Below are 10,543 nucleotides of genomic sequence, written 5' to 3'. Positions count from 1 at the left end.
TTTACTCTCTAATAAGAGCGCTTCTTGACTGTTTTGTATAATAAAAAATAATAATAATGATTTTATACCGACATAATATTCAATAATATTCGACTCACTATATTTTATTTATCTATGGTTTCGATTAAGCATGCGCGTATAATGTGTGCAATATCTTTTTGTGTTGATCACGTTGGTTAATGTCTAGATCATAGATCTTATGTTACTTGATGCTAAATAATGCTTATAGTTACATATAATTACAATTTAATCAATATGTAATAATTTATATTAAAGTTAGAAACTTAATTTTTTAGTTGAAACATCTAAATGATGTAGTAAAGTAAAAAGTCTGTATTATAAACACAAATTGTTTACTTCAACTTAAATTTTTGAATTGCATTAGTTTATGCAAAATTAGTTTAAAGCTGTATTTCAATATTAGAGTATATGTGCTATACTTTTAATATAATTAATACTACAATTTAAATAATGTAATTTGAATTGAATATGGATAAATATGTATAATGCAATAACAATGAATAACCAGTGGAAAAAATATCTGTTTTGGTTTGCCCAAGAACACATTGATTTTCGTACAGCTGTAAGTAATTTTTTATTTAATTTAATTTTTACCTATTTGTTCTATAAAATTTTTACACTTTACCTTTTTAGGAAATGCAATCTATTCTTGGTATGTTTGGTGTAAATATTTATACTCATTCTGAATTAAACACACAGGTAAGAAAATACATTTATTTTGTTAATATAATATAATATAATATTTAATACATTTGTCTATGCAATAAATGATTTTTTTTATAGCCTTATTGGATAGTTAATTTACCTTCAGAAACTCTGGCACATAAAATTGCAAGCAGAGCAGTCTGTGTGCGATTTTGTTTAGAGTTGTGGGCTAATAGTAAACAAGTTGAAAATTTGCATAACAAGTTAAAAACTTATCCAATTTCAGAAATTAATAAATATGCTGGTCCACACAAATCTTTTAAAGTAATAGTTGAAACATTTTGTAAACATTTTTCTCAAGGTGAAAAAGTAAATAAAATTGATGTAAGTACATAACTTATAAATTTATAAACTGAAATTATGTAAAATTTTGATATTAATCTAACTTTGTAATAAATAGTCTTTCAGTTATTTACCATTGCAAGGACCAGTAAGACTAAATAATCCAGACACAACATTGTGTTATATAGAATTTTATGGATTAGATCCTAATAACATCCCTAAAAAACCATATGAATTATTTTTTGGTAGATGGGTATGCATAATTATATTGTACCATTACATCAATCTATTACATATATATTACATTTTATAATGAAATTTTAGATTACAAGAGGACAGAGGGATTTAATTCGAAAGTTATCGCTGAAAACCAGAAAATTTATTGGTAATACGTCTATGGATCCTCAACTGTCATTAATAATGGCTAATCAAGCTCAAGTTCAAAAGGGAGACATCGTGCTCGATCCATTTGTTGGTACTGGATCTTTATTAGTTGCTGCTTCTCATTTTGGAGGATATACATTGGGAACAGATATAGATTTTTTAATGCTGCATGGGCGTACAAGGCCTAGTAGGATATCACAAAAGGTAAAGAATTTATTTGCTTACACTAAATGATGTTATTAAATTATTATTAAGATAATGACCAGATTAGGGAAAAAGATGAAAATATTGCTACAAATATGAGTCAATATGGAAAAAGATCATACTATATTGATGTAGTTGTATCAGATTTTTCTTATCCTTTATGGCGTTCTGACATGTGTATAGATGCTATAATAACAGACCGTAAGTATCAGCTCTTTTCATTAACTTATAAGTTGTACTGTAAAAACCTTCATCTCTTTATTAATTATAGCTCCTTATGGTATCAGAGAAGCAACAGAAAGGATAGGTACAACTAAATTAAATCCAGTGATAGAAGAACATCAAGCTTCATCTCATATACCATCTAAAATTGGTTATGATTTACCTCAAATATACAAGGATTTATTAACTTTTGCAGCTCAACATCTTAAATTCAATGGTAGATTAGTATGTTGGTTTCCTTTATTTAGGTAAGTCACAGGTTATAAAAAGTTGTTTATCGACATTACAATATTTATTTTTATAGAATGAAGTATAAAATACTACTTTTATAGAGATCAATATTCAGAGGATCAGTTACCAACACATCCATGTTTGGAATTAGTAGCTAATTCAGAACAAGTACTTAGTAATTATACTAGTCGGAGGTTATTGACTTATAAAAAGATAAAAGATCCAAAGGTATGTGTCAAAATATATATTATACAACTATTAGTTAAAAAAATGTTAAAAGTAATTTGATCAAAATTCTCAAATTTTTCTTTCAGGAATCAGATGAAATAATTTCTACCAATTTAATCGACTTTCGCGAACAATATTTTGCATTACGAAATGAAAGTAGAAGGGAAAAACGAATGAAGAAAGCTGTAGAAAAAGCAAAGAAAAGAGAACTTTGGGAACAGAATAATAAAGAAAATCCAAAAAGATGACTATAATTATTTTACGTGTAACAAACATTTATTTTCCTTCAAATTCGTGTTTGAGAATATAAATTTTGTTAAACTGTTACTTTTTATGGCCATATGTGCATTTTAAAGAATAAAGCAGGACATGTGCAGGAAAGTATTCATAACAAGAAAAATTCTGAACCATCAATAAAGTCATTTTCTAACATTTTCTAGAGATTATGAGAAGAACAAGGAACATTCTTCATTTAGTTCTATAATCTTTTTACTAAATGATCTTAAGAATTATTTAAATAAGGTAAATAATACTTTACTGTATTTTGGATAGTAAATATCTTAATATACATTTGCAAATTTACTTGACATACTAAAAAACTATTTATGTCAAAAGATTTGTATTAAATAATAAATTATATATGTGTGTAAATTGTAAGGAATGAACAGTACATTTACATATATTACAGTAACATACATACATATAAATTTGTATACTTAAACTTCTAGTTGCAACTGACCTAATAATCCTTCAAGTGTTTTAATATTTTCATCTGACACTTTTGATTCATATTGCTTTTCAATTTGATTAGCTGCCCATTCACTTAATTTTATTGCATCTTTCTTTTTAGAAGAGGGACATTTAGGTGATGTGGCAATATTATTGGTTGCCTAAAAATTTAAGCTTATAGTAAAAGTTTAACACTACATGTTTTTTTTCTAATTTTGATTCTTACCAACAGTAAACCATACAAAGCTCTGATATTATTTGGATTTAATCTTGCAGCTTGACAAAAGTATGCTTTTGCTAATTCCATGTTTTCAAATCCACCCTAATAATAAGTAAAAATGTATTATTTCAGTGAAAGTTTTGAGGTCTCAGGTATTGTTACATAAAAAATATTTATTACCTGAGAATATTTTATTTCTGCATATCTCTGATAAATTAAATGACTATGTGGATTATGTAATATAAGTTCTTCCATACAAAATGCAGCCTTGGAATATTCTTGTTCTTGTAAATATAGATCACATAATTCATGCCATGCCTCTTGATCACTCATAAATCTGTAATACATGAAGGATATAAAATCTATGATTAATACAATAAGTTAAAAACTTAAAACATCAAAAAAATTTCAACTAAACACTAACTTTTTTAAATATTCTGTAAGCTCTTTAATAGCTTCTGATATTCGACCTTTCGCTTTTAATATAGCTATACGTCTTTTTCTTGGTGCTGCATTTGTTTCGTCTCTTTTTATAATAGAATCTAAAACTTCTAATGCTTCATCATACCTACAAATAATTAACTTCTTTTATATGGCATAGAAATATGCAACAAATAATCATTGTTTCATAAATAATTGTTACATTTCCAAAGCTTCCAGATGCATAGCATGATATTTATGGACTCTTAAACTGCTAGGAAATTCTCTTTTCAATATTTTAATGCAATATTCTGCTAAAGAATGACGATCACAATCCAATGCGGCTATGCAGACTTGTTCCAAAACCAGATATTCTATTTAAAAGTTACAAATTATTGTAGAAAGTTAACACCATTTTAAAAATATCTTACAAAAAATTACTTCATCTTACTTTCATTGCCAAGTTGATCAATTTTTGCCATTAATTTAGACTCCCACAGATCAACTACATCTTTACTTCGCCGTTCACTATCTTCTCTCCATGTTCTGAACATGTCTCGTACTTCTACATATATAAAAAACATATATAAAAGTTTAATAATTACATTGAAATATTAATAAATTAAAATTCAAAAGTTATAGATGATTAAACTATGTTCTTTATTAACTTACCTTTCCATGATAATTTATCATACTGATCAGCCATAGTTGAAGTCTTAAAAAAAATAATGTCATAAATAATATATAATAGATTTGTGCATAGAGTGCATGAAATAATATTCTATACATGAAGCAACTATAATTATGTATAAACATAAAAGAAGATATAAAGTTAATTAATCAAATACTAAAAAAATGCTAAATACTAAAAAAAATACTAAAAAAATACTAAACAACTTTACATAATTCTGAATATTTTTATGATAACAACCATTCCTTAATATTATAAATTTCATACAAGTATACATAATATTATAATATATAAATATATATGTGTGAATTTGTAAATACATTGCTTATTATAACCTATTTATTATAACCTAAATAAGTAAAAGACTAGATATCAAAAAATATATGTTAAATATATATAAATAACACAGAAAGAAATATTAACACAAATTAAAAAAGATATTAAAACAAATATGTACTTAGATGTTAACAGTTACTAATTATAACACACTTGGGACAAATTTATTATTACAGTGTAATAATTCGTGCAGTAGAATCTCAGGATATAAAGTATTATAGGTATTTCAAACTTACGTAGAAGTAATTGCAATAATAAAAACAAGTTTATAATAAAGTATTAACTCAAATCAATGTACACGTGGCCTTAAATTAAATCGATCATGTACATATGTTACACAGGTCGATCAGGAATCAAAAAGTAATTCAAGGCTATATATGCAAAATTATTCAGTAAGATATTTGAAGTACGTCATTTTCTTAAATTATAAAATAAGTGAAAAGTATAAAAAATAATATATAGTTTACAGCATATTATAAAAATATATACATTTTTATTATCATCATTGTTTCTAGTTTTTGCTATTATATTATCATATTAAAGTAGTGACATTAAATTGATATAGCAAATAACTGGAAATATTGTTTTTTAAATAAATACAAATAATATTAAAAAAACACAAAATGCTGTGTTTAATATATTAATTATGTTTATTCTTTATGAAATGTAAAATTATCAACAGATTAACAAATCATTTGTTTTTCAATAGAAATTTAATGATTAATGTTATGTACATATTTGATAAATGCGACAAGAAAATAATTTTAAATCTGTTAAAACTATATTTCATTTAGTTTTTAAGTATTCTGATTACATTTCATTACTTTTTTCTCACAGCTGATTTGATAACATGTACTTCAAAAATACCACATTTTGACATTCATGTGTCGATTAAGTCCATTTTATTCGCGGAAAATTTTTTACTAATGGTTATTCTAAAAAGCATATATATATGAATAAGAAGAAAATAATTTCATTCGAACGTATAAGATCAATTTTTTAACTCTGCAATTAAGATCGGTATCAGTTTAATTCGTATAGTTCTATACGATAAAATAGGGAACGTGTCAGAGACGCTTGGACGCCATGATGGTAGGTGGAACCTGTTATCATTTATCCACCGATCTACTTTCCCAGCGAATCCTAATACTGTGCAGTTTAAGCTTTACTTTATTGTAAATATTTAGTATACAGTTCTTAATTTAAAAAAATGTTTCAGGACGGCATATGCGATACTGCTGACATTTTAAATAATGTTCCTCCTAAAAAGGTATTTACGCTAGTTTCCTGTTATTTCTTTTTTTATTATGTAAAATAACACTGATTAGAAAATTAATGTTTTTTCATGTCTGAAACTACCGTTTATATTTGATAATTTAATTGTTCTAATTTTGGCAATTTTTATTTACAGACAATTCATACTGACAATGTAGATCTTTCTGATAAGTCATTACAGGTGGATATTTCAGATGCTCTTAGTGAAAAGGATAAAGTAAAATTCACTGTACATACAACAACTACATTACCAGAATTTCAAAAACCAGATAACTTAGTTGTAAGGCAACATGAAGAATTTGTATGGTTACATGACCGATTCGAGGAGAATGAAGAATATGCCGGTTATATTGTATGTTTATTTACTTTTTGACCTATATTAAATATATAATTACAATTTTAAATAATGAACAGAAAAAATATGTATCTTTAGATTCCTCCTTGTCCACCACGACCAGATTTTGATGCATCTCGTGAAAAGTTACAAAAACTTGGGGAGGGTGAGGGTAACATGACACGTGAGGAATTTAATAAAATGAAACAAGAATTGGAGGCGTAAGTTATATATACAAATATTAAAATATAATTCAATCATAATGACCCAAAACTATAAATTTATATACTGATATTTTTACAGTGAATACTTGGCAACGTTTAAAAAAACTGTTGCTATGCATGAAATGTTTTTGACTAGATTAGCACATCATCCAGTTTTTCGTAATGATCATAATTTAAGAGTGTTTTTGGAATATGATCAAGATCTTTGTGTGAGAGGTAAAATTTATATTAATTCCTTAAGGAAGATTCTGCATTTTCTTATTGTCTGTAATATGAATAAAAGGTATAAATCTTTTATTTTTCTAGGGAAAAATAAAATGGAAATGTTTGGAGGTTTGGTAAAATCATTTTCCACTACTACAGATGAATACTATTTGTCTGCAACAGTAAAAGATGTAAACGATTTCTTTGATCAAGAAATGTCGTTTTTACAAACTTATCATCATAATTTAAAAGAAGCAACAGCTCGTGCAGATCGGCAAACTGCCAAACATAAAGATGTAGCAGATTCATATATTAAAATTTCTACAAATCTTTTGCAATTAGCTACAACTGATAATGGTAAATTAGAAAGATTTTTAACAAAAATAGCAGAGATGTTTGAGAAATTAAGGGTAAGATTTTTCAATTTAACTAATTTAATTTATTTCTTCATATTATTTATATTTGTAATGTTACAATGTAATAGAAAGTAGAGGGACGGGTAGCATCTGATGAAGATTTAAAATTATCAGACACTCTACGTTACTACATGAGGGATACAGCTGCAGCTAAACGGCTTTTGTTTAGAAGATTGAAAGCTCTACATGCGTACGAATCTGCAAACCGTGCTCTAGAGAAAGCTCGTGCTAAAAACAAAGATGTTCATGCTGTATGTATATTACTTGAGACGTTTCTATTATTGTAGTATTTATAACAAACGGGTTACTTCAATTGCTAAATATAGTATATATATGTATATGTATGTGTATATATTGTATATATTGTATATCTAACTAAAGATTTCATCTTTTTGCTCATCAAGGCAGTGGAGGTTGCTGAGGTGTGTTTTTCTCCATTTGTATGTTTACCGCCTTGTTGTAGTATAATCCTAATATCATTTTTTGTTTTAAAGGATATATACTTTTTATCTTATAGATTGTATTACTTTTATAAACAATATATACGAACATTTTCGTAGAATTAATATAATTACTATGTGTTGGAGAAAAAGGAAGAGATTGAAATTAGTGTGAATATATTTTAGATTATTATTTAATTAAATATGCATGAAATAAATTTGCATGAACATTTCTTTCTTGCATTGATATTATTTAGTCTCGAATAAAAAGTAAAAATATTATAAAATATTACAATAAAACAAATAATAAAAAAAATAATTTTGGAAGGTCATATTTTACTAATAAAATTGTGAAAAATACACGTTATTTTAAAATAATATAATTATTCGAAATATTGCATGTGTTTTTTGCCAAGCATAATTGTTAAAAAAGAATTACGAAAGTTCTTAAAATTGGTAGTATTATGTATTTTTGTGGAATTTATAATTATCTTTGGATATTGTTAATTTAGGCAGAACAAGCTCAAACAGAAGCCTGTGAAAAATTTGAGCAAATGTCAGAAAAGGGAAAAGAAGGTAAAGAATGACGCTTATATTATGACGCTTTATTTTATGTAATAAACAATCACAATGATTTAAATAATGTATTAATTTCCGTTATAGAATTAGTGGATTTCAAAACGAGGAGGGTAACTGCTTTTAGAAAGAATCTTATTGAATTAACTGAACTTGAAATAAAACATGCAAAAGTAAGAATGCTTTTATTCTGTCCAAATATATAGTTGCTCATTGTTTTAAAAATACTTCTATTTTTGTTTATAGGCACACGCGGAATTGCTCAAAAAATGTTTAACTGTTTTACGAGAAGAGTGATCCAATTTTATAATTCTCATTGCAAAGATTACCGCGTAATCTATACGAAGATAATCTATTTAAAATTATAGCAATGTAATGGTATTGTAAAATATATATTTTTTGTTATCTAGATTTATATTATCTAAAAAAAAGAATCGTATTATTAATTACAAAAGAGCTCCATATGACATTAATTTGTATTGTGTGTTGTTTAATATTTCTAAGTTATAAAAAATTATGTATACGTTATAATCGTCACTTAAATAGCAATTATTTTTTTCTTATATCGTTTTTTTCAGTTTCATGCAGAATAATGTAATCAAGATATTGGTTCTTGTCAAGTTCTTTTACAGATTTATATTGATCTAATATAAGCTATAAGATTTCTTTCCATTCTATATACTAGTGTATTTTAATGGAACAGGAAGTAAGTGATGATTAGGAAGTGGTCATAAGGAAATAAGAGATTCGTGATATAAAAATAAGATAACTTAGCACTACGTGTGTATTTAAAACAAAATACTTGCAAGAAATTGAACATTTTATAAAACTCATAAAATATATTTAATATAAAACAAATATTAAACAAATACTGGAATATGTATATACAAAATGTTGAAAAACTAAATACTGTAGGAAACACTATAATGCAACTTATTGCAATTATATTGATGTTATATATATTTTGGTTTTATTATTAATTATTAAGAATATTAATTAAGATATACAAATACTAAAAAAATTATGTTTTTATTTAAAGAATCTTTTATTTCCAAAATTCATTACATTCTATGATACCTCCTGTATACAACGATTCTATGTATGCAAGCATGTGCATATAATTAACAACTCGTTTGAAAAGAAATTCGGAACTTAAAAAAAAATAGCGATTGTTCATTTATTTAAATGCTATAAAGTGAAATTTCTAGCAGTAATACAAATGTTATTTTAAGTGATCTTATTTTTCAATATGTTTTAAGTTAATCAAAAGATGAATATAAATTAGCATATGCAGTGAATATTTCAGATTTTTATATGTAGATTAACATGTTGCATACTGTTAAATCAATTTACAATATTTTGTTTATTCAATAAAATTACATAAATATAATCATGAGTAATGGGATAAGAGTAAAGGGACCTTAAAATTAGATAATTATATGTGATCTGATTATGCGTTTAATAATAGAATTATCGAAGTTTGCCAAAGATAAAAATTGAAAGAAAATAAAAATATTTTAAAAAACTAAAGCAAATATGTAGGCAATGATTTATGTTTTTATTGATTTGAAATATTTTCGTTGCTCTTATACACGATTGCAAACATTTACTGAGAGAATCATTAAATAGAATTTATTACTTAAGTTCTTAAAAATTAATTTGAAGTATCGCCATAGTGATCTATATATCATCCTAATTTAGTGTTAAAACAAATCATATATCCTAAAATTTGTAGAACAATTAGATTATTGACCACTTTCAAATTTGTTTATCATGCAATAATGATTTTTATCTCGGGTTACCATACATACATCATAAGACAGATTTTACAAACACTTTGTTAAAATAATCACGTATTTTAATATATCCACTTTTTATATTTCATTAAAAAAACTGATAGCGATCCATGTCTAATAAATATTTTACAGAATGTATTTATTGTTATACATCAAATGTTTATGGGATAGTAATATTGAATTTTACTGAAAAGATTTGCATCAACGAATGATAGATGAATCTACGCTTTTTATTAGATTTTTTACTTTTTTATGATACAATGTTCGTTAATTTTAAAGGGTACAGAAAAATTTATTTGTTAGCGATGGTCACTAAATAAAAAAAGGTCGAAATAGTTAAAAATTATTGATTTAATACTGCTCTGCCTTTGATTTCGTATTTCTAATGGAATTCTAAAAACTCAAATTTCTAGTTCATATCATGTGATGTATGAAAATTAAGAATTATGTATACTGTATACATAAGTATACTCCAATGTTCAATTTTGTAATAAATCTAAAAATACTTTTTGAAATGCTCGGTTTTTATTCAATATATCTGTTTCCATCACAATTTTTTAATCTTTTTTGAGTATTCTTAAGATTTTCTTTAATTTGAAAAATTT

The 10,543-nt window shown here is 25.4% G+C and overlaps 3 protein-coding genes across 7 annotated transcripts; 2 read left to right on the top strand and 1 right to left on the bottom strand.

Moving 5' to 3' along the window:
- Positions 1 to 114: 114 nt before the first annotated feature.
- Positions 115 to 2,658, top strand: LOC117215749 (tRNA (guanine(10)-N2)-methyltransferase homolog). Of its 2 annotated transcripts, XM_033462200.1 has the most exons (9): positions 115 to 583; positions 655 to 720; positions 805 to 1,050; positions 1,127 to 1,261; positions 1,333 to 1,596; positions 1,659 to 1,797; positions 1,868 to 2,066; positions 2,151 to 2,277; positions 2,364 to 2,658. In XM_033462200.1, exons 1-9 carry the CDS (start codon positions 500 to 502, stop codon positions 2,523 to 2,525), a joined length of 1,422 nt encoding a protein of 473 aa, XP_033318091.1. In that variant the 5' UTR covers positions 115 to 499; the 3' UTR covers positions 2,526 to 2,658. The 2 variants fall into 2 exon arrangements, with proteins under 2 accessions (XP_033318091.1, XP_033318092.1); XM_033462201.1 differs by lacking the exon at positions 2,364 to 2,658 and having other exon boundaries at positions 2,123 to 2,261.
- A 137-nt stretch (positions 2,659 to 2,795) lies between these two features.
- LOC117215751 (ER membrane protein complex subunit 2-like) lies at positions 2,796 to 5,067 on the bottom strand. Of its 2 annotated transcripts, XM_033462206.1 has the most exons (8): positions 4,910 to 5,067; positions 4,319 to 4,361; positions 4,098 to 4,211; positions 3,870 to 4,020; positions 3,651 to 3,794; positions 3,407 to 3,563; positions 3,233 to 3,328; positions 2,796 to 3,167 (listed from the first exon to the last, which is right to left on the bottom strand). In XM_033462206.1, the coding sequence occupies exons 2-8, from the start codon at positions 4,350 to 4,352 to the stop codon at positions 2,994 to 2,996; spliced, it is 870 nt and encodes a 289-aa protein (XP_033318097.1). In that variant the 5' UTR covers positions 4,353 to 4,361; positions 4,910 to 5,067; the 3' UTR covers positions 2,796 to 2,993. The 2 variants fall into 2 exon arrangements, with proteins under 2 accessions (XP_033318097.1, XP_033318098.1); XM_033462207.1 differs by lacking the exon at positions 4,319 to 4,361 and having other exon boundaries at positions 4,910 to 5,032.
- LOC117215750 (sorting nexin-6) lies at positions 4,946 to 10,035 on the top strand. Of its 3 annotated transcripts, XM_033462204.1 has the most exons (12): positions 4,946 to 5,079; positions 5,511 to 5,765; positions 5,893 to 5,943; positions 6,085 to 6,300; positions 6,382 to 6,503; positions 6,586 to 6,722; positions 6,813 to 7,120; positions 7,195 to 7,377; positions 7,531 to 7,548; positions 8,079 to 8,142; positions 8,230 to 8,315; positions 8,389 to 10,035. In XM_033462204.1, the coding sequence occupies exons 2-12, from the start codon at positions 5,760 to 5,762 to the stop codon at positions 8,437 to 8,439; spliced, it is 1,242 nt and encodes a 413-aa protein (XP_033318095.1). In that variant the 5' UTR covers positions 4,946 to 5,079; positions 5,511 to 5,759; the 3' UTR covers positions 8,440 to 10,035. The 3 variants fall into 3 exon arrangements, with proteins under 3 accessions (XP_033318095.1, XP_033318093.1, XP_033318096.1); XM_033462202.1 differs by lacking the exon at positions 4,946 to 5,079 and having other exon boundaries at positions 5,757 to 5,943; XM_033462205.1 differs by lacking the exons at positions 4,946 to 5,079; positions 7,531 to 7,548 and having other exon boundaries at positions 5,757 to 5,943.
- Positions 10,036 to 10,543: the final 508 nt, after the last annotated feature.

Source organism: Bombus bifarius, unplaced genomic scaffold (genome assembly GCF_011952205.1).
Source record: "Bombus bifarius isolate JDL3187 unplaced genomic scaffold, Bbif_JDL3187 scf7180000009790, whole genome shotgun sequence".
Classification (NCBI taxonomy): domain Eukaryota; kingdom Metazoa; phylum Arthropoda; class Insecta; order Hymenoptera; family Apidae; genus Bombus; species Bombus bifarius.
This window is presented reverse-complemented; position numbering and strand designations above follow the sequence as displayed.

Bases quoted from the DNA above. Each gene is read 5' to 3' on its own strand.
- LOC117215749 (XM_033462200.1), top strand. From the start codon at position 500: ATGTATAATGCAATAACAATGAATAACCAGTGGAAAAAATATCTGTTT. The intron at 584-654 runs GTAAGTAATTTT...TTACCTTTTTAG, and splicing joins ACATTGATTTTCGTACAGCT to GAAATGCAATCTATTCTTGG. The intron at 1,262-1,332 runs GTATGCATAATT...ATGAAATTTTAG, and splicing joins AATTATTTTTTGGTAGATGG to ATTACAAGAGGACAGAGGGA.
- LOC117215751 (XM_033462206.1), bottom strand. From the start codon at position 4,352: ATGGCTGATCAGTATGATAAATTATCATGGAAAG. The intron at 4,212-4,318 runs GTAAGTTAATAA...TTATATATGTAG, and splicing joins TGATAAATTATCATGGAAAG to AAGTACGAGACATGTTCAGA. The intron at 3,329-3,406 runs GTAATAAATATT...ACTTATTATTAG, and splicing joins CAGAAATAAAATATTCTCAG to GGTGGATTTGAAAACATGGA.
- LOC117215750 (XM_033462202.1), top strand. From the start codon at position 5,884: ATGTTTCAGGACGGCATATGCGATACTGCTGACATTTTAAATAATGTT. The intron at 5,944-6,084 runs GTATTTACGCTA...TTTTATTTACAG, and splicing joins ATAATGTTCCTCCTAAAAAG to ACAATTCATACTGACAATGT. The intron at 8,143-8,229 runs GTAAAGAATGAC...TTTCCGTTATAG, and splicing joins GTCAGAAAAGGGAAAAGAAG to AATTAGTGGATTTCAAAACG.